We start from the raw sequence: 27,854 nt of genomic DNA, 5'->3' as shown, positions 1-27,854 counted from the left end.
ATATTTTTGACTCGGCTAAGTGACACAGGCATTTTAAATTAAAACATAGCATCTAATGAATTTCTGATGTTATCTCGGAGAAACCAGTTCCATCACACGCCAACCATCTCTCTTACGCTGTCTGGAACGATCTGTCATTAATCTTAAAGGATCAGACAAGTTGTCTGGATGCTGATGTGTCGCCTCGTGTCATCTCCGGCAAACTGCACTGCCTGCATGCTTTTGTAAGGCAACAGTTGGGGGTAGGCGTTTGCTAGCATAGTTGATCAGATACTAAATTAAGGAGTGTAGGGGGAAGAATTATCAGTATATAGATGCAGAGACTTGAATCTAAGCATAAAGAGAGAGAGAGAGAGAGGAGTTTGCATGCATGCACAGAGGGCATCGACGCTCCCTGCCTGCCTCCCTTCTTTAGGTATCTATCAAGGCTATCTTCCTCGAACACGAAGGTGGGACAGAAGGTGAACTGGTCCCCATTGTGAAGCTCTGAACAGGTCGCTCGAATGTCCGGGTGTGATGATAAACAATCTCAATGTCTATGAATCCTAGATCTGTTACGGGCAGCGAACCAAGACACATGTCTCCGTTGATACAGGCCCCTCAAGTGCGCGTAGAACAAGTAAAACAAAGCTTCTAATTGGCCAACAGATTTAAGCTTCCTAGTGGCTAGCGAGTTAATGTGTCCCAGTGGTCAACAGAATGCGTCAACCAACTGGCTAATGTCCTCCAAGCGACTTAATGTGAACCTGAGTGGCCGGCAAATCAAGGTCTGACCAGCCAGCGAAGCAAGTTTTCTGACTGGTTAGCCAGCAAAGACTGGTCGGCACAGGACGACGACATAATGTAATTGCAAGTTGTCAATTAATTCAATATGAATAGTAATCAAAATGACAATAAAATATATGTTATGTTAATAAGTCCACTTTATACATAGAGTGTACGATATACATCAATTAGACTCTATGTACAGAAATATTTGTATTTACATGCATTGATCTTGTAGGAAGAAGCGAAATGTGAGATTTATTTGAATAATTTTCGCATTAAATGAAGGCGAAGTTGTATGTGTGTGTTTAATGAGTAAAGAGCAGACTGTCGCCGCGAGGTGACACAGGCGCTTAGGTTTACCTGTTTAGTGTAGGAGCAGGAGTACTTCCCTCAGTGCTTACCTGTCCTGGTTGGTATCTCTGTGGCTAACCACCACCACCACCACCACCATGGAACCAGCACCAACACCACCACCACCACCACGCAACCAGAACCATCAACCCCCACACCACCATCATCACTGCACCACCACCACCACCACCACCACTGTAACACTCCGTATATGCCACCAGTGTAACACTTGCCACCAACACTTCTACTATCATTGTAACATTTATGACAATCAAGTACTGTTGTTATTGTACAACTTTGGTAACACTCACTGTAACGGCTGCTATAACTTGTATGTAACCCTTTACACTGTAATAATTTATTGATATAACCCCAAACAACTTGGAAGAGTCCGCCCTCGCAGCAGAAAATGGTCATCCAGTTATCAGGGGAAGGGGGGGGGGGGGGAACCAAGGTGTTAAAGATATCTTTACAATTTTTACAGCGCAGATGGAAGATAAGGTTACTCATAGAAACAAATAATGCCGTCACCACCACTCCTAGAATTTTAATAATTAGGCAAATTGACTCTGGAGGAGACCAGTCAACTAATCCCGAGTGTTAGGGAAATTTGGACTTTTAATACTTACTGGATGAAATGGAATTCCTTCACATTTACTTCGTGAATTATAAGGGGAAATATTTACTCATAAAAATGCTCAGATCACATGTACTGTCCAAAACACTTTAAGAACTTTGTCTCAGAATTAATTAAGGGAAAATATATAAAATACACAGGAGATGAATTAACAAACTATTTAATAATGCAAATTAATTAACACTAAGATAATTACATCATATTCTTTAGAGACATAGTAATGGAATACAAATTGTACAGGAAACTCAGACAATTACCTTGTATCCAGTGCCTCTCTCCCGGTGTTGTGCCCCCCCCCCCCTGACTGATCTCTCCCAACCCCTATGCACACCCAGGTCACATTATCTTTTTATCTGCATCCTTCAAGGTAGAGTCCTGGGTGCACCCCTATGGTTATTCGTGCCCTAAAAACTCCGCCCTCGTAGGCCTACACCCAATGAATTTGATCCAAGGCCTCTGTCCTGGCACCCTTAGTCAATGACAGGTAATGCCTGGCCCTTATCCAATCACAGAAGAAGTGATCTTTGGTTGTGAAAGGATATACTGTACTGCGTGCTTTTCTCGCATTTAAATCGTCAGTCCTTACTATGTGGCTGCTATCGCGGGGGGAGGATACTGTTTGACAGTATCTACGAGGAGTGTTCAGCTGCTGGACACTTTTCGCCACCAGAAGAGTGGCAGTGTTGATGGCTTCAGGATGGTTACTGCAAGATTCAGGGACTTTTGAAGCTCTTCTAAGGTCCTTGCTAGCTTTACATTCCGGGAGATAGTGAAGTAGTGGCTTTTCTGTGATTGATTGACAGAAGATACATTGACAGATGAATAAAAAGATAGCAAATTTGTTAAACATGAATGGCCATTAGTAAAACCATGTTGCAAATCATTTATTAATTTATGCTTTTCAAGATGAAGACGAATGGTATTTGCAGTTATCGATTCAAGTGTCTTTCCCACAAAAGACTTTAGGCTATTTAGCCTATAGTTTGACGCAAGTGATCTATCTCCTTTCTTAAAAATTGGTACCTCATTAGCAACCTTCCACGACTCTGGCATTCTGCCTGAATCTATTGATTTATTAAATATGATAGACAGTGGCTCGCAAAGCTTCTCTTTGCATTCTTTAAGCACTCTGGCAAACACTTCATCCGGCCCTGGGGATTTGTTTGGTTTGAGTTTTACTATTTGTTTAATAACATCCTCCCTGGTAACTGTTAAACTAGTCAACCTGTCCTCGTCCCCACCCACATAGACTTGTTTGGCTGAAGGCATATTGTTAAGTTTCTCTTTAGTAAATACAGAGATTAAATATTTATTAAAAATACTACACATCTCTTCGTCATTATCCGTTATCTGACCTGTCTCAGTTTTTAATGGACCTATCCTTTCCCTAATCTGTGTTCGATATAACTGAAAAAAAAACTTTAGGATTTGTCTTTGCTTGCCCTGCTATGCGAACTCCATAGTTTCTTTTTGCTTTCCTTATCTTTTTTTAACATTTCTAACCAGTTGTACAAATTCCTGTACTAATCTGACATCCCCATTCTTAATTCTTTTGTACCACGCTCTCTTTTTACCTATAAGGTTCTTCAGATCCTTTGTTATCCACTTTGAGTCATTAGTATTCGATCTATTCAATTTGTATGATATACTACGTTCCTGTGCTTTGCTTAGAATATTTTTAAATAAGTTATATTTTGATTCCACATCGAAATCCCCTTTTACATCACCTATCGCTGGGTTCACGTTTCGCTCTAAGACCGACCCACCCCCCATGCCCAAGACTTTACAATCTATTTGACCCAAAAAAAATTCTTTGGCTATTAAAATCAGCTTTTCGAAAATCTGGCACTTTAACAGAATTTTCTCCTACAGATCTATTCCATTCTAAACGAAATCTGATTACTTTGTGATCACTGTTCCCTCGCTCACTCCCTATTTCGATGTCGTTAATTTGTGTTTCCGTCTTAGTTAACACTAAATCTAAAATATTATTTTCCCGGGTTGGTTCCTTAATGTGTTGTGTAAGAAAGCAATCGTCAATTAATTCTAGAAAATCTTCTGCTTCATTATTCCCTGTTCTGTTAAACCAATTTATTCCACTAAAATTAAAGTCATCCATGACACAAATACTGCTAGACCTAGATACTCTAGATATTTCATCCCATAGATGCTTTGCTTCTATTCTGTCTAAGTTTGGTGGCCTGTATATAACTCCTATTATAAGATTATTTGCTTTTTCGTTTAATCCTATCCAAATAGTTTCCGTGTGTGCCTCAGTTTTGATTCCCTCTTTGAGACTACATTTCAAATTGTCCCTTACATATATGGCTACTCCCCCTCCTCGTCTAATATATCTATCTATGTGAAATAGTTTAAATCCATTTATTTGATATTCAGCTAATAGTTCTCTATTTTCTACATTCATCCACGTTTCGGTAAGTGCAATAATATCTATATTTTGTCTGTACAGACAAGAGCATTTAAATCGTTTATTTTGATTCTTAGACTTTTACTGTTAGTGTAATATACCCTAAGTGAATTGTTATTTTGAGGCTCCACTCCTTCCTTGATCATTTTGCCAAGTTGTTTCTCCAACAAACACGTAATTTTATTACCTTCTTTCTCCATATAAATCCCCATACCACTATCTACTAACAGTTTAAACCCAAATAAACCCCCTCCCACCACAGGTTCCAACGAGTTGGCAACAGCATCAACCCCAGCCCTCGATAGATGCACCCCATCCTGAGCATACATGCCATTTCTTCCATAGAAGTGTTCCCAGTTATCTATAAATGATATTGCCTTTGATTTGCAATATTTGTCAAGTAGGCAATTGATACCAAGTGCCCTCGACAACCATTCATTTCCAATTCCCTTTCATGGAAGAATGCCACATGTGATCGGGATTCCTCCCTTGCTCCTAACTATTTATATGGCTGTCTTAAACCTCTGTATCAGTTCCTCACTCCAAACTTGTCCAACATCATGTCCACCGGCACTGATACAAATAATGGGTTTGTTACCATTTCCAGCCATAATATCGCCCATGTTCTTAACAATATCACCAATTCCTGCCCCGGGATAGCAAACCCTTAATTTGTTCCCACTATCTCTGGCACAAAAAGTTCTATCCAGATACCTCACCTGTGAATCTCCAACAAGCAAAATTTGTTTAGGTACTTCCTATACTTTGTGAGCACCTTGAGGGACCTGCGCTCCTTTCGTTGTCTTGACTTTCGAGGAAACTACCGTCTCCACACAGCATTCGTTCTCCAGCGCGGCGAATGGGTTGGAAGTCCTTATGATATCTGTAGGTGGCCTTGTCAAAGTCTTCTTAAGACCCCTGTCCTTTACGACGTTCCAGGGCGACGACTTTCTACTGCTGCGTTCCTCATTCGCATCTTCTTGACGGTGTTTCGTCTGTCTTAGCTCCTTTATCTGTCGCCGCTCCTCCCGCAGGGAAACCACCTCTGCCCTCAGAGCTCCACATAACTCTCTTACTAGCACAAGTTCACTCACTTCATCTTCCATTTTCAGTATCAGGACAATTGGAGCTCCAGCTACACACACCCTCACAAAGTGACTACCTGCACCTGACGACTCTTACTAATTTTAGACGATTGTTAGTTTTAAATTCTTACTAATCATAACTCCCAGATCCCTTTCGCAATCTCATCACCATCTAGCTCGTATCTTGTAACTCTATCATCATTACGTAACATTAAAATTTTACATTTGTCAGCATTAAACTGCATCTGCTAATCTTTTGACCATTTCAAACCTCCTATTTAGATCGTCTTGAAGTAACAGTGAGTCTTTTTCCGTGTTTATTACCCTCCCGATTTTTGTATCACAGGCAAATTTGCAAATATTGCTGCTCAAACCTGAATGTAAATCATTTATAACTATAAATAACAGAGGTCCCAGGACAGACCCTTGAGGCACTCCACTTGCAATGTTTTCCCACTCTGACTTAACCCCATTTATACTAACTCTCTGTTTCCTTTGATATAGCCATGCCCTAATCCAACTTAATATTGCACCTCCAATACCATGAACCTCTATTTTCTTAATCAGTTTTTCATATGGCACTGTATCAAAAGCTGGGCTAAAGTCAAGGTACACAACATCACAAATCTTACAACTATCAACTGCCTCAACTATGCTGGAATAAAATGATGAGTAGTATTTTATATAAAAATATTGTGTCTGTATTCACTAAAGAAGATCTTTACATTATGCCTTCAGCTGAACAAGTCTATACTGGTGTGGAAGAGGACAGGTTGACTTGATTAGTAGTTACAGGGAGGATGTTAATAAACAAATAGTAAAACACCAGCCAAACAAAATCCCAGAGCCAGACGATGTGTTTGTCAAGGTGTTTAAAGAATGCAAAGTGGACCTTTGCGAGCTTTTACTATATTTAATAAATCAATAGTCAGGCAGAGTGCCAGAGTCGTGAAAGGTTGTTAATGTGGAACCAATTTTCAAGATAAGAGATAGATCACTTGCGTCAAACTATCGGCTAATTAGCTTAATGTCTATTGTGGGAAAGTTGCTTGAATCGATAATTGCAAAAGCCATTCGTCTTCATCTTGAAAAACATGATTAATAAATGATTCACATATTGGTTTTACTAACGGCGCCTCATTTTTAACAAATTTGCTATTATTCTATTCCAGCATAGTTGAGGCAGTTGATAATGGAAAGGTTTGTGACGTATACATTGACTATAGCAAATTTTTTGATGCCACTTGAGAGATTGATTAAAAAGATAGAAGCTCACGGTATTTGGGTCCTTTATTAATTTGGATTAGGGCATGGTTATACCAAAGGAAACAAAGAGTTAGTATAAATGCAGTTAAGTCAGGGTGGGAAAATGTTGTAAGTGGAGTGCCTCAAGGTTCTACACTTTAAGTAAAAGCAGAATAAAACCTTGTAGTGAATCATTTATTAAACTATGTTAATCCAACTCCTGACATTTCCTAACCACCTGGTATTCTTCAGTACTTGCTCTCCTACTGGGCTTCCACTACTTCCTTCCCTGCTGTGTGTCTGCCACTTCCGTAGCGGAAGTAGCTCCACTACTGCCTTCCCTAGTATGTCTCCAATACTTTCTTAGTTGTGTGCACTGGAGAGTTTACTGAAGAGTGGCGGTACTACTCTGTGATATCTGAGTAATAAGATATGAAGAACGAACAAGTGTTATCTCTCAACTCTTTCTGTCCTATATACTTCATTGTTCTTAAGCATTTCTGTTCTTGAGAATTTCACTCGACAAGTTAAGCACATCTGACAGGCTGGCGTAGACAAGCTCTGGGAAGTGAACTGAATGAACCAACTCACAGGGAAAAAGTCCTGACTTAGTTGGAATAACTGATGGTACGAGGTAATGCTCACAGGTGAAGACACATGTACAATCTCAAACTCAACAATATGGTAAAAACATAACATTAACATCTTACAACTCGCACCATACAGCATCAGATACTCTGGTCTGGAAAGCACAAGAATGTGAGAGTGTGAAATAAAATTTCTTTTAGGCAAAATTATAGTTTAATTCTTTGTTTATATATAGTAACAAAGGTAGCCATTGCCTTTTCACAAATTGACATTATGTGTGAAAAGACAATTCTCTTGTCACCTCATGCAGGTAGTAATAGGAGTAATGAGTTGACAGAAGCTGTTAGGATAGCCACTTCAGCTGGTTAGGTCAATAAACAGTTCAAGTAAATCAGTTGGCTTGTATTGATGGATCAGCAGCAGCAGTAGTGCCTGTTTCACAGCTTTCCCTTGAAGATGTCCAGATTCTGCTGCCTTCTGGAGACACTCGATGAGTTGATGTCAGTTAACAGTCGTAGTAGTTACCGTTAGTGCAACACAGATTACCATGGCTGTACTGACCGGTGGGTACCCAGGGACCTGAGTCGCAGACATGGTAGTACAGGTACACCTGTAATGATCACGAATAATTAGTGGAATTCTCTACACAATGAAAGAGTAGGGAACTATCAGGAGAAGGCGCCATACAATTACGACTATATAGCACATGGAAGGGATCAGGATAAGGATTTTGGATAGGACGGGGGAAAGGAATGAGATTCCACCGAAATTTCCTGTTCATGACTCTTTATCACTGGAATAATTCTCAACTCACTGAATAATAACAACCTTGGCAAACTTCAACTTCAGTTTTGTTTACTGTATGTTATTAGCATTGTGTATGTGTATATGTTAATTTGTGTATGATATTAGTTCAGAGTAATTGTGTTTGTTATTAGTTCTGTGTAATTGTGTATGTTATTAGTGCTGTGTAATTGTGTATGTTGTTATTGCTGTGCAATTATGTTATTAGTGCTGTGTATGTTATTAGTGCTGTGTAATTGTGAGCCGTGTAACACTTACTACATGTGCTCCAAGTTCAGTGTAGCCGTGAGTCTTGAGGGTGTCACACATGCGTTGACCGACCAAAACCCCATCCGGCCCGGGAATGTTCAGAGTCCCGTCTCCAGTGAAAATGTCCCACTGTAACACATAAAACACAATCATCGTTTTCCTCGGAAAGTAATGAAATGAATCGATATATTAATGCACGTTATGGATTGAAATGTACAGAGATATCACTTCGAATTTTAACTCTACAACGAGTAGTATATTATGTGACAAAATCCCTAGAGCAGAGTGTTGGAGTCAAACCTGCGTCCCATGTCGCCCCCAGACATACGTCTTACCCGAAGACCTCGATATTCTTGGTTAAGGTGTGCAACTGGGGTGACCTAGGACGAGGGTTCGATTCCACAGCCTTGTGATTTCATCGTGCAGTATATCATGCGTCGCGAGATCATTGTCAAAGCCACTACCACGCATTGGTTATTGGCAGAGGAAGGTTTGTGTATCTGGGGACGGCTTGAGGAGTCTTACCTCGTTGGAACATGTCTCGTAGCAGATTGTATAGTCCGTTGTACAGTCGTCAATGTTGGTGGTGGGGAAGTCGAGGACTGGAACCTCACTGTCACCAAGGGTAACAAACGCGGAACACTCGCAAGTGGGGGTATCTTGTGCCCTGTTGATGTGAAACAGTTGGTTACCTTCCTGTTGATACAATAGTACACTGTTGGGGTCACCTGGCTGTTGATACAATAGTACACTGTTGGGGTCACCTGGCTGTTGATACAATAGTACACTGTTGGGGTCACCTGGCTGTTGATACAATAGTACACTGTTGGGGTCACCTGGCTGTTGATACAATAGTACACTGGGGTCGTTCAGTATATAATAGTTCTTGGAGTCACCTGCCACCAGTCGTCATTAGTACCTGGGGTCACCTGAAATAAGTGTTTACCAGTACCTGGGGTCTCCTGGCACTAGTGTTTACCAGTACCTGGGGTCTCCTGGCACTAGTGTTTACCAGTACCTGGGGTCTCCTGGCACTAGTGTTTACCAGTACCTGGGGTCTCCTGGCACTAGTGTTTACCAGTACCTGGGGTCTCCTGGCACTAGTTGTTACACAAAATAGTCAAATTACTTTTCAATCAAGTTTGACTCAAGAATGCTTGAATTATTCGTCGTTCAACTACTCTTGTTCACTATTTTTTTCTACTCTAACTTTAGTTCTATTCAAATGCAGTTTGTAATCAACCGTAAATTCATTCAGGTTAGTCCTAAAGAATTTAATTTTTAATAAATGTTTTCATTAACCTTGGGGCAATCCAAAAAATAAACTTTGTTTTTAGATCCTCGATATTTTTTACACATTAAAGTTCTTTAATCCCACATCTGAACAGTTCTTAAAGAGGCTCGTAAAAACTCTTTTCTTGCTGTGTCTCTCTAAAGACAGTCTTCCAGAAGTAGAGAAGCTCTTCATGAACATATAGCTTAAATGAATACCTGTTCTTTGTCTTTGTTTACTTCCCAATATGAGTCGTGAGCTTTGCTTCTCACACTCAAGCTAAATGAACATATAAATATTTACTCTGTGATGGTATCGATATAATTCAGTTATTTGCTTCAATATTATTATTATATATTAAATAATTTGGAAATGTTTCAATGATTCCAAGTTCAGTTTAGCTATGGAATACAAAACCAGCTCAGTAATGATCCAGAAGTTTGGTTATGTGTCAAAGTGTTACCATGTGAGGGCGGCGAGGGAGAGGAGGACCAGGAGGCACTTCATCTTGCTGGCAGAAGCTGTGTGAGGAGCAGCCTCCAGCAGGCAGCTTTATACTGCCTCTCAGCCCACCCAAGCAACAGTCCAAGGTCCTGAGGTGAGGCAGCCACCTGGTCGCTCCCAGACTCAAGATGCAATACTTCACCGACCCGCCACTTTCCGTCCCCTTCCACCCCCTTTACTCAAGCCGTTCACCCCAACCCTTAAACTACGTCCTTCTTAAAATGTACACAAAATAATTGAGACAAATTTGTCTGTGAATTTTTTGACACAAATACTGGAGGAAAACAGCGACTTGGTATATGTGCTTCATCATTAACTAGGATTATATAGCCAGTGGTATTTGACAGAAGACTTGGATCCTTTTCCTTTTCTTTTGCCAACATTATTATTTGTCAGCTACAAAAATTTTCTTTAATTGATGTTACGATACCTTTATAAGAGTTATGTACGTTCATACTAAAATGAACTTTTTGGCTGTCTTGGAATACTTCATAATTGAATGTATTTGATTCGCAACATTGCAAAGAAAATAAAAACAAATATGGGAAACAAATTTATTCAGCGTAATGGTCGATTAATAAGTTGGATGCCAGAAATTCTTGGCATGTTATTGCTGTCAGAGCGCGTACAGGTAGTCCAAGGTTATAATCAACTACTTCTTTGAAGGCAGATTCTTTGGGTCTATCAGGCGGGAGATACATAATAATTTACACTTGGAAAAATATTAGATCGACTGGTTCCAAATCTGCACACGGAAATAACACCACATGAGATCCAGTGCAGACTCATCATCTGCACGTGCAATAGGTACACTGAAAGATAATTTTATCAACATTAAGGAGACAGGACTTTTCAACACACGCATTGTTTGTTCACTTAAGATATTGTAATCAATAAATTGACTGGACTAATTAATTCAAAGTTGTTGAATGTAAATCAGTGAAGAGACCGCCCCCAAAGGTGTTGTATTGCACCTTTGGGGGCGAGGCTTTGCCACACTGCCTAACATGGGATATTTAAGAGTGAACAGGCGACCTCTTTTTAAGGAAGGTTCGCTCTTTGCAATATGGTACCTTCAGGCCACCAAGTTAGACAGGTTAAATCTCCTCAAAGGAATCCAGAGGGAATTAGCAGTTCGGTTGTACAGACTACGTGTTGGTTACAGATGCAACTGCCAAATTAATGAACACAGAGAGAGGGAATGCATCTTCTGCCAAACAATTACATAAATGCCACTTCTTCAATATCTCCTGGAATGTTAAGCAACCAACAACCTTAGAAGAGCTCTAAGAGTCCCTGAATCTTGCAGTAACAACCCTGAAGCCATCAACACTGCCACTCTTTTGGTCAAAAAAGATGTCCAGCAGCTAGACACCCTCATAAATACTGTCAAGCATTGGGTTAAGTATCCTCTCCCGCGATAGCAGCCTCATAGTAAGACCTGCCAGTTTAAATATGCGCTCAGCACAAAGTATATCCTTTCATGACTAATCACATTCACTCCGAACATCTACCACTTACGGGCTACTCATGCACATGCCACCTCTTGGGTGGCTTAATGTCATCTATCACTCAATCAATCATCCTTTTTCTCAAGGCATACAGGAAAATATTCCTTGACAAACAAATTGACAGACTCGTCTCTTATCACGAACATCACACTGATTTCCTAACTAACACTCTCAGCAGACCACAAAACACATATGATCTCTTCAATACTGTACACGAACTACCACCTAAGCCTATATACAGACGATTCTTTTCTCTGTCTTAAAACAGCACCATTAACATCTGCCTACTCAGTCGTTGTGCTTTAGAGCCAATCACTTCAAGGATGTGATAGGATTGATGATAGCCTAGTGAAGTGAGTCTACCAAGTGAGAGTTATTCTGCTTACCTGACCAGAAATTAGGAGGTCAGAGGATGGAAATATATTAAGTAAACATCAGTGAGTGACTTGAAAGAGTTCAAGCAGAGGATGAGCATCTTGTAAAAGTGGGAATAGGATGTCGACATTTTATGACGTGACGTGACACTGGTGGACATCGTAACACTTCACTTTAGTTGACACAGTCGTCAGCAACGGATGTGTGTCACTGTGTCCTGGGAATATAGACGAATACTGTTCTGGATAAAGTGTTTGAGTGAAGGCTACAGTGTATTATTGGCGAGGAAGCTGCTGAGGACACGGCGTACATCATTTCTCAGATTATAAAGATTAGAAGCGGCCTGAAGCCTAGTGGTGGTCGTGCCTGTGTGGAACTCTAATGTGTTATATCCTCGAGTGAAGGAGAGTAAACAGGTATTTCTGTGTGGAGCCTGCTAGACGACTTTGTGTGCTCAAGTCACGAGGAGAGAAGCTGTGAGAGGCAGCCCCGATGTGATTTTGTTGGATGTCTGAGAGTAACGCCATCTTGGAGTGCCGTAATATTACTTTTATATATTCTTTTGTCTATGTCTTTATGTAATAAATGTTTTTTTGTTTACAGCTGGATTTTGCTCTTGTCCTGGTGAGGCTTCCTGGATGGACAGCGAGAGAGAGAGAGAGAGAGAAAGACACGGTTGCAAATTGGGTGACAGAGGTCAATAACTCATAAAGGGGGATTTAAGAGATCATCCCATAATAAGGAGAGTGTGGGGAAGTCACAGTGGTTCGAGTGGGTGTATACTCATGACAACTAGGCCAGTCTGGAGCTGCACCCTCGAATAAAGGTGATGCTGAACCCCTCTCCAAGAGCAAGACAATTACAGGGTGATCTCCCACCTAATTGCAAGCACTTCAGTGCTCATTCCTGGTCGAATGACAGCAACGGGAGTGTGGTTGCTGCAGTCGGGCGTATTTTTATCAGGGAGTGGTTGGGGTCTCTGTTCGTCGGGTAAGCAAGTATCAGTATGGTTCAATAACCAAGTGATATTAAATCTCCAACCCCTAATAGATTTCGGGGCCTGTCCGGGATTCAATTGACACACCCATACCCTGACCAGGAGAGTGAACTGACATTCCCATAGCAGCTGTTAATAGTACGGGTTACTGCAGGTAGATTTTCTCTTTCTCTCAGAAAGACTCACAGGACAAGATGTAGAAGGTACAAGCATTTGTAGAGTCAGACAAGCCTGAGGATTTAGAAGGGTGCACAAAAGAGCAGTTAAGACAAATTGCAGAGAAATGTGGTGTCAAGGTGAAGTCATCCAAAGTGGTAGGAATGAAGGAGGAGATCCTTAGACAGTTGAGAGCTAGGAATGAAGTGGTACAGCAAGGTGTCCAGAAAGGAGCCGAAGGCGGAAAGGAGATGATGGACAGAATGATGTGAGGTCCCAAGGATAAAAAAAGGAGTAGTAGGAGTAGCTGCAGTAGCAGAAGTAGCCGGAACAGGACCTTGGAAAGTTTCCAGCTAGTGCGCCAAGAGGAACGAGAGGACAAAGAGAGGCAGTCCCAACTAGAGAAGTTGAGGCTGGAACTGCAGATAAAAAAATGAAGCAGAAAAAGAGAAAGCTAAACTAGACTTAGAGGTAGAGAGAGAAAAAGAGAAAACTAGAGTACGAGAACTGGAGGTAGAACAGGAAAAGGAAAGAGAGAAAACTAGACAAATGGAGATAGAAGCAAGTAGAGCTTCGGTGGAGCAGAGGATTGAATGTGGGTCGCCAGAGAAGACCACCGTGTCTCAACCACCAGATAACAGAGTTAGGGCGAAGGATATTCCACTGTTTGTGCCAGAGGAGTCGGAAAGCTTCTTTGAACACTTTAAGAAAGTAGCCAATATCAAACAGTGGCCACAAGAGAAGTGGGCCCAATTGGTCAAGTTAAGGTTGACCGGCGCTGCCAGAGAGGCACATATACCCAGTTGTCTTTGAGGGAATGCCAAGATTACTGGACTGTGAAAACCAGCGTTATGCGTTCGTTCTTGTTGACTCCTGAAGCTTACAGAAAGCATTTCCAAGAGATGATTAAGGTTCCAGTAAATATTTTCGCTGAGAAAGCGTGGGACCTGGAAAGGCGTTTCCAGAGATGGATAAAAGCTGTCAGGGTGGAATCGTATAATGATTTGAAACAGTTGATGATAATGGAGAAGTTTCTAGAAAGAATGCACGCCCCGTTATGAAATCCAAAATCCAAGAGGCAGGAGTGAGGAATGTGAGAGATGCAGCAGATAGGGAAGATATGATTACGGAAGCCTATCGGAGCTTGAGGGAAAGCAGATTGAAAAGCGATATGAGACGGAACTATATCAGACTCAGTGGAGCCTGGGGTGAGAAACATTTTGGCAGACAGATAAATAAGCAGGTTAGCCCCAAACTGTGAAAGAAAGTTCCAGAGTCCACCTGCCGGAGACAAGCGAGTAACCAAGCATGGACAACAAAGTTATGAGTCCAGCCAGACACAGCATAGTGCAGGTGGTGTGCCTGTGCAGAGAAGCTCCAACACCAGTGGACAGAACCAAAGCCACTCAGGAGGACAAAGTAACACCGGATGGTGAAGGAGTATCCCCAAGGTGAGATGAGTAGAGTATAACACTGTATGGGGGGGTTCGAAAAGATACAACATGCACTGGATTCTCTATCAGCTGACAATGTGAATGTCAAGTGAATACAAGGCGAGAGGCAGAAGGATTGAGCAAAAAAATGGAAAACCTAGAAACAATCTTTCTCACAATTCTTTGGAATGACATGTTAGATAGAATGAACAAAACAAACAAGCTCCTGCAATCAAAGGATGTGAAAATCCTTGTTGCCACGAATCTCTTGAGTCTATGAAAATCTATCTTCAGGAAACTAGAGACAAATTTAGTGAGTATGAATTCAAAGCCAGGAGTATGTGTCCGGATACAGATTACAGGGTGCGGAAAAAAACGAGAACGAAAACGAAGTATGCGTTGTAGTATACATGATGGCTCAGCAGAAGAGGTACTTCTCATGAATTAAAACCGAAAAATTTAAGGTGGAAACTTTCCTCCCTATTCTGGACAATCTAATCTTTGAACTGACAAAAAGTTCAGAGGTTTATTCACAGATTGGAAATCTGTTTTCTTTGTTCAGTGAATTTAAACCCATTGTTCCTGATGCACTGAGAAAAAAGTGTGAACATCTGGGTAATATGTATTACAAAGACCTGAATTATGATGACCTTTTAAGTGAATGAAAGCATCTCAAGCACTACATGACTCTTGATGAAAATTGTTAGACTCTCCCTGCACTGTACAGAAAAATAATTTCGGACAATTTGAAATCTGTATTCCCGAATGTTGAAATTGCACTCTCATGTGCATGATGGTCACTAACTGTACAGGAGAACGTCCCTTTTATAGATTGAAACTTATAAAGAAAATGTGCTTCGCAGCACAATGGGGCAGCATCGTTTGAATTGCCTGTTACTCATGTGAATGGAAAATAACATCCTGAAGACTTTATCAAGATGACACCCTGAAAATGACATCCTGAGAACTTTAAGCCAATAATAAGGCAATTCTCTGAAAAGAAATGCTGCAAATGCTTGTTATAATAAGAAGTTCGTAGTAATTTCATACTGTGCCATCTAATCTGTGTAGCTTGCTGAGTATTGTTGTGTTTTTCAAGCCTTGTGTATTGTTCAAATGTTTATCATGTTGATTAGTTGCTGCTCAAAGGCATTTTTTGTAATGTTTTAACACCAGTTTTGTTGAAGGGCCAATAAAATAAATATATGTTTAATATTTTCGACCATTTACTTTTTATTCCTTGTGAGTAGTTGTCGTAAGAGCCCCAGCACACTGGTGTGCCCAGGGGCCCATAATGCTGTTAAGACGGCCCTGCCTCCAGCCATATATTCCTACGACTTTGCGAAAGCAACAACCCCACCCCTAGATAAATGACCCCATCCCGAGCATACGTATCATTCCTTCCATAGACGTGTTCCCAGTTATCAGTGAATGATATTTGATTTTTCAAATATTTGATTTGATTTTCAATATTTGTCCAGTCGGCAATGACACCAAGTGCCCTAGACAACTACAGTATTCATTTCCAACTCCCTTTCTTGGAAGAATGGCACACATACTCGGAATCCCTCCCTGGCTCCTAACAAATTCGATGGCTGTCTTAAACCTCTAAATTATTGCTTCACTTCTAACTCGTCCTACTTCAATTCCACCGGAACTGTTACAAATAGCGGGTTTGTTCCCGTTTCCAGCCATAGTATAATTCATACTGTTTGCAATATCTCCTGTTCCAGCTTCTGGACAGCAAACCCAAACCGGATAACAAACCCTTCACCTATTTCCCCTTATCTCTGGCAAAAAGAGTTCTATCCAAATACCTCACCTGGGAATCATTCACAACCAAAATTCGCTAACGTCTCATACCGGCGCTCCCTTCATTGCCTTGCCTTTCGGGTGGACTGCAGTCTCCCTACACCACTCATCCTCCAACGCGACGAATGAGTTGGTCTTCACGAAAGCTGTAGAAGGTCTTGTTAAAATCTTCCTAAGTCTTTCGTGACACTCCAAAACGAAGACTTCCTAACGCCACTCTCTGCTTAAGCTAAGAATTGATGCCTAGTCAAGCCTTTCTGGCGAGGATACGAATCTAGACCTAATCGCTCGTAAAGCGCAGGGCAAGTGTATTACCACTGCGCCAAAAAAGGAATTCCCTATTGGTGGGTGTTGTGGTCTGATTTATTTCAATACCGATGAGTGAATGTGTTTGTAGTGGCTAAATTAATACCCTGACCCCAACTCTAATGTAGTTATTGGCCCCCGCCTCTGACCTATCTCCAGACCTTTTCTTAACTATCTGGTATTCTCAAATAGTTCCCTCCCTACTGGGCTTCCTCTACTTCCTCTCCCTAGTATGCCTTCATTACTTCCTCTCCCTAGTATGCCTTCATTACTTCCTCTCCCTAGTATGCCTTCATTACTTCCTCTCCCTAGTATGCCTTCATTACTTCCTCTCCCTAGTATGCCTTCATTACTTCCTCTCCCTAGTATGCCTTCATTACTTCCTCTCCCTAGTATGCTTTCATTACTTCCTCTCCCTAGTATGCCTTCATTGCTTCCTCCACTAGTGTGCGTCCAATACTAACTTAGTTTGTATACACTGTTGATGATTTACTGAAGACTCTGTGATACACAAGTCCACTTCGGGCTAACCATAGCCCGTGAAACTTGGTACTTTTGTTCCGAGTAGCTGAATCTAAAGCAACAACAACAACAACTGTGACGTTAAGTGATAAGATATAGTAGAATGAACCAGGTGATATCTCTCAACTCTTTCTGCCCTATACTCTGCTCCGGGCTGTTGCCTTCCCACTCTCAGAGATAGTGGAAGACTGTGTAACGATGACGATGAATAACTAGGGGAACACTGTGTAACGATGACGATGAATAATTAGTGGAAGACTGTGTAACGATGACAGTGAAAAAATTGTAAAGAAATCAGTCTCGAAAGCTTTCTATTTATTCACCCCAGAAGGTCTATTGAGACTTACATTTGGCACATTTCAAAGTCTTCATAAGCTTCCACTTACACACCCTAACAGGTCTCATTGAGCCTACATTAACATACCATTGCAAGGCCTTCAGAAGCCTACATTAACACCCTCAAACGGGTATAATTAGGGGAAGGAACAGGTAATGAAACTCAGGATAAGGGCAGACAGATTCACCACAAACGATAACTAAGTATCTGAGGAACTCAATAAGAAATTTCTGGAGATCTTCACATTAGAGTAAGGAGACTTTCCAGATATCAGAGAACGAATAGATAACCAGGTACCAGGCGCCTGATAGCTGGGAGGACAGCGCTTCGGATTCGTAGTCCTGAGGTTCCGGGTTAGATCTCCGGTGGAGGCTTCTTTCACCCTGATGCTCCTGTTCATCTAGCAGTAAATAGGTACCTGGGAGTTAGAGAGCTGCTATGGGCTGCTTCCTGGGGATGTGTGAATAAAAAGGAGGCCTGGGGAGCAGATGGCCGAGCGGACATCACGCTGGACTTGTGATCCTGTAGTCCTGGGTTCGATCCCAGGCGCCGGCGAGAAACAATGGGCAGAGTTTCTTTCACCCTATGCCCCTGTTACCTAGCAGTAAAATAGGTACCTGGGTGTTAGTCAGCTGTCACGGGCTGCTTCCAGGGGTTGGAGGCCTGATCGAGGACCGGGCCGCGGGGACACTAAAAAAGCCCCGAAATCATCTCAAGATAACCTCAAGATAGATGCTTCTATACCTGGTCGAGAACCGAGCCGCGGGGGACGCTAAGCCCCGAAATCATCTCAAGATAACCTCAAGATAACTTCAAGATAACCACTAGAGGAGTTTGGGATTACCAGTGGGGATATAAGGAAGTAGGCGATGAGTCACAATAACGTGGCTAAAGTAAGTTGACCAGACCACACACTATAAGGTGAAGGGACGACGACGTTTCGGTCCGTCCTGGACCATTCTCAAGTCGATTGTGCTTGGAAGCTTTTACTTCTTTTTTGGAAGAAGTTTGATGTGACAAACGCTATAGGCCCGGATGGAATCTCGCCATGGATCCTAAAGGAAGCAGCAGAAGCACTGTGCCTGCTACTCTCCATAGTGTTTAACAAATTACTGGTAATAGAGGAGCTGCCAAAAATTTGGAAGACTGATAATGTAGTCCCGATATACAAAAAGGGGGATAGGCAGGAGACACTAAACTACAGACCAGTGTCCCTAACTTGCATACCATGCAAGTTGATGGAGAAGATTGTGCGAAAAAAGCTAGTGGAAAATCTGGAGCGAAAGAACTTTGTAACACAAATATCAGCATGGGTTTAGGGATGGCAAGTCGTGCCTCACAGGATTAATTGAATTTTATGACTAGGCAACAAAATCCGGCAAGAAAGAGAGAGGTGGGCAGACTGCATATTTTTGGATTACAAGAAAGCCTTTGACACAGAACCACATAAGAGACTAGTGCACAAGCTGGAGAAGCAGGCAGGAGTGAAAGGGAAGGTACTCCATTGGATAAGGGAGTACCTAAGCAACATAAGACAGCGAGTCACTGTGAGGGGCTAGGTCTCAGACTGGCGGAATGTCACCAGTGGAGTCCCGCAGGGGTCAGTCCTTGGACCTATACTGTTTCTGATATATGCAAATGATCTCCCAAAAGGTATACACTCGTTCTTCTCAATGTTTGCTGATAATGCAAAAATTATGAGGAGGATTAAGTCAGAGGATGATAATATGAGGCTACAAGATGATCTTGACAAACTGAATGAATGGTCCAACAAATGGCTACTACAGTTCAACCCGAGTAAATATAAGGTAATGAAACTAGGCAGTGGAAACAGGAGGCCAGAAACAGGATACCGAATGGGAGATGAAGTTCTTCATGAAACGGACAGAGAGAAAGATCTAGGCGTTGATATCATGCCAAACTTGTCTCCTGAAACCCACATAAAAAGTATTACATCGACGGCGTATGCGAGGCTGGCTAACATCAGAACTGCCTTCAGGAACCTGTGTAAGGAATCATTCAGAACCTTGTATACCACATATGTAAGACCAATCCTGGAGTATGCGGCCCCAACATGGAGCCCGTACCTTGTCAAGCACAAGACGAAGCTGGAAAAAGTTTAATGGTATGCCACTAGACTAGTCCTAGAACTAAGAGGCATGAGTTACGAGGAAAGGCTGCGGGAAATGCACCTTACGCCTCTGGAAGACAGAAGAGTAAGGGGAGACATGATCACTACCTATAAAATCCTCAGAGGAATCGACCGGGTAGACAAGGATAAACTATTCAACACTGGTGGGACGCGAACAAGGGGACACAGGTGGAAACTGAGTACCCACATGAGCCACAGGGACGTTGGAAAGAACTTTTTTCAGTGTCAGAGGGTTGAGCTTTGGCTCTTTGGTCCCGCCTCTCAACCGTTAATCAACTGATGTACAGGTTCCTGAGCCTACTGGGCTCTATCATATCTACACTTGAAGATGTGTATGGAGTCAGCCTCCACCACATCACTTCCTAATGCATTCCATTTGTCTACTACTCTGACACTGAAAAAATTCTTTCTAACGTCTGTATGGCTCATTTGAGCACTCAATTTCCACCTGTGTCCCCTAGTGCGTGTGCCCCTTGTGTTAAATAGGCTGTCTTCTTCTATCCTATCAATTAATCTTAGAATAGTGTATGTGGTGATCATGTCCCCTCTAAGTCTTCTGTCTCCCAGTGACGTGAGGTTTAATTCCCGTAGTCTCTCCTCGTAGCTCATACCCCTCAGTTCGGGTACTAGTCTGGTGGCAAACCTTTGAACATTTTCTAGTTTAGTCTTATGCTTGACTAGATATGGACTCCTTGCTGGAGCCGCATAATCCAGGATTGGTCAGACATATGTGGTATATAATGTTCTGAAAGATTCCTTACACAAGTTTCTAAAGGATGTTCTTATGTTAGCCAACCTGGCATATGCCGCTGATGTTATCCTCTTGATATGAGCTTCAGGGGACAGGTCTGGCGTGACATCAATCCCCAGGTCTTTCTCTCTCTCTCTGACTCTTGAAGTAGTTCATCTCCCAAATGATACCTTGTATCTGGTCTCCTGCTCCCTACACCTATCTTCATTACATTACATTTGCTTGGGTTATACTCTAACAACCATTTGTTCGACCATTCCTGCAGCTTGTCCAGGTCTTCTTGAAGCCTCAAGCTGTCCTCCTCTGTCTTAATCGTTCTCATAATTTTGGCGTCGTCAGCAAACATTGAGAGTAATGAGTCTATACCCTCTAGGAGATCATTTACGTATATAAACAACAGGATAGGTCTGATACCGAGCCCTGTGGGACTCCACTGGTGACTTCACGCTAATCTGAGGTCTCGCCCCCTCACTGTAACTCTCTACTTCCTATTGCTTAGGTACTCCCCTTATCCACTGGAGCACTCTACCAGTTACTCCTGCCTGTTTCTCCAGCTTATGCATCAGCCTTTTAAGGGGTACTGTGTCAAAGGCTTTCCGACAGTCCAAAAAAATGCAGTCCGCCCATCCTTCTCTTTCTTGCTTAATCTTTGTCACCTCATCGTAGAATTCTATTATGCCTGTAAGGCAAGATTTACCCTCCCTGAACCCAGGTTGATGGGTTGTCACGAAGTCCCTTCTCTCCAGATGTGTTGCTAGGTTTTTTCTCACGATCTTCTCCATCACCTTGCATGGTATACAAGTTAAGGACACTGGCCTGTAGTTCAGTGCCTCTTGTCTGTCACCCTTTTTGTATACTGGGACTGCATTAGCCGTCTTCCATATTTCTGGTAGGTCTCCCGTTTCCAGTGACCTACTATACACTATGGAGAGTGGCAAACAAAGTGCTCCTGCACACTCTTTCAAAGCCAGCCAGAGGCTTAGGGCCCGCGCAGGAATATCCCTGCAAAAAAAAAAATCTTTCAATACCTATGGTGAGATTCCGTCCGGCAAAACTTGCAACTAAGAGAAGAAATGTAGACATCTACATACCACAGAGTCTATCACAGATTAAGAAAGTAATTAGAAACAGAGCAATGCAAAAGATGTACAGTGACCACAACACAGCAGTTGCAACATCAGGATCTGCGGGTTGGTACAAGAATTCAACCAACTACGAACCACTTAGTTTGATGAAAGGGAGCAGTAGAGCAACAGAAGTGCACTTACATCGTATCAGGCTTGGATACCCATGTGCATGGGACATAGGCTTACAAGTTCCAGAAGATGAGAGGAAATGTCAACACTGTGGAGAAGTGCCCGATAGACCACTGGAACATTATCTAACACAGTTACAAACCCATTAAGATTTCAACTTAGATTCAACAGAGCAGAGGAAGTTGTTAAACACATAGGCAAAATCTTACTGAAGCGACCATACGAGTCATAAATACTCATACTCCGCCCAAGTAAAACAGAAACAAGCAACACTTAGCCAGTGGCTTAGGGCCCGCGCAGGAATATCCCTGAAAACAAAAGGCTAGGGTACCCCAGATTAAAATGAGGTCATTACCCCAAATGGAATTAACTGCCTTATTAGTAGGTGTAAGACTGGCTCATTGCCTGATCAAAACACTCAGTAATATTCACTTTGGTGAAATAGTAGTGTGGTCAGACAATAAAGCAGTATTACAGTGGGTAAAAAACGACAACAACAAAACTCCCAACGTCAGCAATCGAGTAAGGGAAATTTGAGAACTGTCTGCTGGTTACAAGTTGTTGAGACATGTCCCCACCAAGGACAATCCAGCTGACTACTTATCCAGAGGTTTGACTGTAAAATAATTAGTTAAAACCGAGATGTGGTTTAATGGATCCCAATGGCTAGTTAGTGGTCAGTGGCCCCAACAAAAGCCACAAGTCATTGTGACCAATACCACTACTCCTGTTGTGGATCCAGAGCCCCCTTGAACTTTAGCTATCAATCCTCATTGTTATTCCAATTTAGGTAAACTGTTAAGAGTTACCGAAATGGTATTTGATTTCATCAACAAGATAGGGATCAAGTATCGATTTCCTAGTTCCATCAAATATTGGGTCAAACAAGCTCAACAAGAGACTTAAAACAGAGTCCAGTTTATCACTTCCTTTACTAAGGATAATTGCTTACTAATAAGTATATTTTCGTAGCACATTGCTGCTTACTGGAACTCCCTTATTTAGTTGAAATTAAACACTCCAGTGGAAATTATTAAAATGTAAAATAATTCCACTTTATATTCCACATTTATTTACGTAGCTTTAATAACCCGACTTACGCTACGAGAGGTTATATTATAACATGAAAGACTTAAACGTGACATAAATACTCGTCACAATCTCTTCCTTCCCTAGTCAATTCCGAAATGTATAAATTCATTTACGCTCGAGGTACCTACCGAGAGCCGAGCATGCGCAATCGGAAGAGGGAGGAAAGAGAGCGCCTCTTACTTCTCCGACGCCATTACATGGAAGCGTGGGCTCCTACTTAACGACTCATAGTCACGTCATCCTTGCATCAGCGGGTGTCAGAGTTCGTGGAGATCTACATCTGCATTCAACACAATTCCGGGTGAGCATAATTCCCAGTTCCTACTGATTTTTTGTTATAGAAGTGCACTTGATAATTTTTCATGTGTAAGTTGCTCGTTTTTTTATGCCACGCGACAACACCATCAACAAAGTTAGTTTAATTAAGTCTAGATTCCCACTTTTCAATCAGAAATAGTGATATTATTAACTATAGTCTAGACAACCTTTATATTTAATCTGCCTTTCAGCTTGACTGGAAGCGGCGTGAAAGAGAAGAATTACTTTCGTTCCATGTGGTTGCTGGACATCGCCTTGTAACAAGTGTGCTGTCGTTATCACCCCGCACTTTTCCAACTAGTCCAGTCGAACAGCTAAGCTGACATTATTTTTCTAGTAGTGTAGTATTAGATATACTAACATCTAGTTACATGAATGATTTCTTTTCAAATTGCCATTTACTTGTCATTTATGAACGTTATACTATTTACTAACTCCATTTCATTTGATTCTATGTGTATGAACTATGATTTGAATTTACATACACGTTTTCTTTCTGACGGTTGAGCCAGCATTAGATTATTGGTGCTAAGACTTAATTATATCCTAGCGCTCGTACCCCTCAAATTGTGAAAGTTAATCTGACTCTTATTTCATGATAAATACAGTCCCATTAAGCTCCATAGGACACTAGTTCTTGGTATCAAATTAATTCACTTGATCATTTTTGTTTTCCATTTTTTCTCAAAAAGTGGTGGTCCTTCGTAGCTATTGAAGTCCTTTCATTTTAATTACAAATATTGGAGTCAGATTTTCCCACACAACTCGCGCCATACAGCATCAGATACTCTGGTCTGGAAAGCACTAGAAAGTGAATATGAAATAAAATTTCTTTACGTAAATTATATTTTAATTCTTTATTTATATACAGTGACAAGGGTAGCCATTATCTTTCCACAAATAGACATTATCTGTGAAAAGACCACTCTATTGTCACCTCAGGCAGGTAGTTATAGGGGTAATTAGTTAACTGAAGCTGTTAGGATAGCCTCTTCTGCTGGGAAGTTAAGTAAAGAGTTCTAGAAAGACAGTTGGCTTGAATTGATGGAGCAGCAGTAGTGCCTGTTTCACAGCCTCCCCCCTTGAAGATGTTCAGATTCTGCGACCTTCTAGAGACACCCAATGAGCTGATGTCACTTAACAGTCGTAGTAGTTACCGTTAGTGCAACACAGACTACTATGGCTGTACTGACCGGTGAATATCCAGGGACCTGCGTCGCAGACATGGTAGTACAGGTACACCTGTAATGATCACGAACAATTGGTGGAATACCCTGCACAATGAAGAGAAGGGAATTTTCAGGGGAAAGCAACAAGCCCTTACGACTGTATGGCACTTGGAAGAGATCAGAAAAAGGATTTGGGATGGGATGGGGGGGGGGGGGAATGGGACTCATGACTCGTGAGTCCCTGTCATGACTCTTTATCACAGGGATAATACTCAACTCACTGAATACTAATATCTTTGGCAAATTTTAGCTTCAGTTTTGTTTAGTGTATGTTATTAGTGCTGTGTATGTTATTAGTGCTGTGTATGTTATTAGTGCTGTGTATGTTATTAGTGCTGTGTATGTTATTAGTGCTGTGTATGTTATTAGTGCTGTGTATGTTATTAGTGCTGTGTATGTTATTAGTGCTGTGTATGTTATTAGTGCTGTGTATGTTATTAGTTCTGTGTATGTTATTAGCGCTGTGTATGTTATTAGTGCTGTGTATGTTATTAGTTCTGTGTATGTTATTAGCGCTGTGTATGTTATTAGTGCTGTGTATGTTATTAGTGCTGTGTATGTTATTAGCGCTGTGTATGTTATTAGCGCTGTGTATGTTATTAGTTCTGTGTAATTGTGTATGTTTTTATTGCTGTGTAATTATGTTATTAGTGCTGTGTAATTGTGAGCCGTGTAATACTTACTACATGTGCTCCAAGTTCAGTGTAGCCGTGAGTCTTGAGGGTGTCACACATGTGTTGACCGACCAAAACCCCATCCGGCCCGGGAACGTTCAGAGTCCCGTCTCCAGTGAATAATTGCCACTGTAACACACAAACGTTGTTATCCTTAGAGATTATTTAAATTAATCGATATAATAATGCACGTTATATATTGAAATATACAGATATATTATTTCGAATTATAACTGTAGAACGATCAGTATTATGTGACAAAATACATATTCCTGATATTCTGATGACCCTGATATTCCTGGTGTGTGCCTTTGGTAACCCAGAACGAGGGTTCGATTCCACCGCCTTGAGGTGTCATCGTGTAGTATATTACACGATCAATATCAGAGCCGGTAACACGCATTGGTTATTGGCAATGGAAGGTTTGTGTATTTGGGGCCGGCTTACTGAGTCTTACCTCGTTGGCGCATCGTTCGTAGCAGATTGTATAGTCCGTTGTACAGTCGTCAATGGTGGTGGTGGGGAAGTCGAGGACTGGAACCTCACTGTCACCAAGGGAAACAAACGCGGAACACTCGCAGTCGAAGGAATCTTGTGCCCTGTTGATGTGAAACAGTTGGTTACCTTGCTGTTGATACAATAGTACACTGTTGGGGTCACCTGGCTGTTGATACAATAGTACACTGTTGGGTCACCTGGCTGTTGATACAATAGTACACTGTTGGGGTCACCTGGCTGTTGATACAATAGTACACTGTTGGGGTCACCTGGCTGTTGATACAATAGTACACTGTTGGGGTCACCTGGCTGTTGATACAATAGTACACTGTTGGGGTCACCTGGCTGTTGATACAATAGTACACTGTTGGGGTCATCTGATACCAGTGTTTACAAGTACCTGGGGTCACCTGGAATAAGTGTTACCAGCACCTGGGGTCACCTGGAATAAGTGTTACCAGCACCTGGGGTCACCTGGAACGAGTTGGTACGAAAAATACTCAAATTGTTGTTTGAGGAAGTTTGACTTAAGAATGCTTGAAAATTTCTTAAGTTTATTATTCTCGTTCGCTAGTGTTCTACTGTATCTTTAGTTCTATTGAAATGCAATTCGTAATCAACCCTTAATTCATTTAGGTCCGTCCTAAAGAATTTTTTGTTTATATATGTTTTCATTAATTTTGGAGCACTTCCCAAAACTTGTGTTTTTAGTTCCTAGATATTTATTTAGCATTATGTTCTTTACCTGATACACACAGAAACCACAATAGCGTGATGAATCAAATGAACAAATCCACAAAGAGCCGTGATGAAGGTTCGAACTTACGTCTGGGATCATCCCGGGCGTATGTTCGAACCCTCATCACGGCCCTTTTGGATTTGTTCTTTACCTGAATTTACCCGAGTCACTAACTCTAGTGGCCTCGACGAGGACAGGAAGCCGGCGGCTTGTCGAAGGTCCCCCCCCCCCCATTTGCCTTGATGATCTTTTCCAGTTGTTCTCTAAGAGTTAACAGAGTTTTGGCATTTAGTCTCACACCTGAACAGTTCTTTAAGAGACTCGTAAAAACTCTGTCTCTCTGTTCCTTTTCTGTCTCTCTGTTCTCAGAGAGACGTCTCATTATCACACAAGAAGTACAGAAGCATTTATGTAATTTATGTAAGTACATTTTATATGAATACAAATTTAAGAGGTCGACAGTTCTATTAAACTGTTGTAACAGGTGTCCTTCATCTTGGTTTTCATAATATGATTCGTGAGCTTTGTTTCACACACGCAAGCTAAATGAATATAATTGTTTACTTTGAGATGGTATCGTTATATAATTCAGTTATTTACTACAATAATATTAATAAATAATAAATAATTTGGAAATACTGCAATGTTTCCAAGTTCAGTTTAGCTATGGAATACAAAACAAGTTGAGTAATGGACCAGTAATGTGGTTGTGTCAAAGTGTTACCATGTGAGGGCGGCGAGGGAGAGGAGGACCAGGAGGCACTTCATCTTGCTGGCAGAAGCTGTGTGAGGAGCAGCCTCCAGCAGGCAGCTTTATACTGCCTCTCAGCCCACCCAAGCAACAGTCCAAGGTCCTGAGGTGAGGCAGCCACCTGGTCGCTCCCAGACTCAAGATGCAATACTTCACCGACCCGCCACTTTCCGTCCCCTTCCACCCCCTTTACTCAAGCCGTTCACCCCAACCCTTAAACTACGTCCTTCTTAAAATGTACACAAAATAATTAAGACAAATTTGTCTGTGAATTTTTTGACACAAATACTGGAGGAAAACAGCGACTTGGTATATGTGCTTCATCATTAACTAGGATTATATAGCCAGTGGTATTTGACAGAAGATTTCGATGTTATTCCTTTTTCCTTTGTCAGCATTTTTATTTGTCAGCTACGACAACTTTATGTAATTGATGGTACGTCGCCTTTATAAGAACTATGAACTGGCGTCACTAAAAATAATTTTTCACATGTCTAGAAATACTTCAGAATTGAATGTACAGTCTTTGATTCGCAGTATTAAAATTAAATAAAAATATGGGAAACAAATTTATTCCGTGTAATTATCGATTAATAAGTTCGATATCAGAAGTCGGAAAACTTGTTGAAAAAATAATCCAAGATCACACACTTCACCATCTGGAGAAACAGTTACCGTCTAAACATGAAGAAAGCGACATATATCAATTTTTCAGAAATAAAGCAAATAATTTACAGCTATTAGGGACGACAAAACATAAAGAATTAGGAAAGGATTAATGCCAAGAGGGAAAGAATACTTTAAAATAAATTATATATGGTAAAAAAAATTAATTGAGAGATTTGAACATATATTATAAATAAGCTTAAGACTCTTACATTATACAATCTTTAGTTTTAGCAAGAGTGCAGAAATAGTACTTAACATCATTAATAACTGCAAAAATATACACAGGTGTATTTTATTGAAGTCACTAGAACTCTTAGTGATTAGGGTATAGCATAAAATAAATT

The 27,854-nt window shown here is 41.3% G+C and overlaps 2 protein-coding genes across 3 annotated transcripts; both read right to left on the bottom strand.

Moving 5' to 3' along the window:
- Positions 1-7,292: 7,292 nt before the first annotated feature.
- On the bottom strand, positions 7,293-10,045 carry LOC123762614 (uncharacterized). Its single transcript, XM_045749225.2, has 4 exons — positions 9,892-10,045; positions 8,681-8,822; positions 8,165-8,284; positions 7,293-7,712 (listed from the first exon to the last, which is right to left on the bottom strand). Exons 1-4 carry the CDS (start codon positions 9,933-9,935, stop codon positions 7,608-7,610), a joined length of 411 nt encoding a protein of 136 aa, XP_045605181.1. The 5' UTR covers positions 9,936-10,045; the 3' UTR covers positions 7,293-7,607.
- A 13,747-nt stretch (positions 10,046-23,792) lies between these two features.
- Positions 23,793-26,969, bottom strand: LOC123762616 (uncharacterized). 2 transcript variants are annotated; one of them, XM_045749227.2, is made up of 4 exons: positions 26,815-26,969; positions 25,311-25,452; positions 24,863-24,982; positions 23,793-24,192 (listed from the first exon to the last, which is right to left on the bottom strand). In XM_045749227.2, the coding sequence occupies exons 1-4, from the start codon at positions 26,856-26,858 to the stop codon at positions 24,088-24,090; spliced, it is 411 nt and encodes a 136-aa protein (XP_045605183.2). In that variant the 5' UTR covers positions 26,859-26,969; the 3' UTR covers positions 23,793-24,087. The 2 variants fall into 2 exon arrangements, with proteins under 2 accessions (XP_045605183.2, XP_069188508.1); XM_069332407.1 differs by lacking the exon at positions 26,815-26,969 and adding an exon at positions 26,242-26,339.
- Between the last annotated feature and the right edge of the window lie 885 nt (positions 26,970-27,854).

This window comes from Procambarus clarkii, chromosome 27 (assembly GCF_040958095.1).
Source record: "Procambarus clarkii isolate CNS0578487 chromosome 27, FALCON_Pclarkii_2.0, whole genome shotgun sequence".
Lineage (NCBI taxonomy): Eukaryota > Metazoa > Arthropoda > Malacostraca > Decapoda > Cambaridae > Procambarus > Procambarus clarkii.
This window is presented reverse-complemented; position numbering and strand designations above follow the sequence as displayed.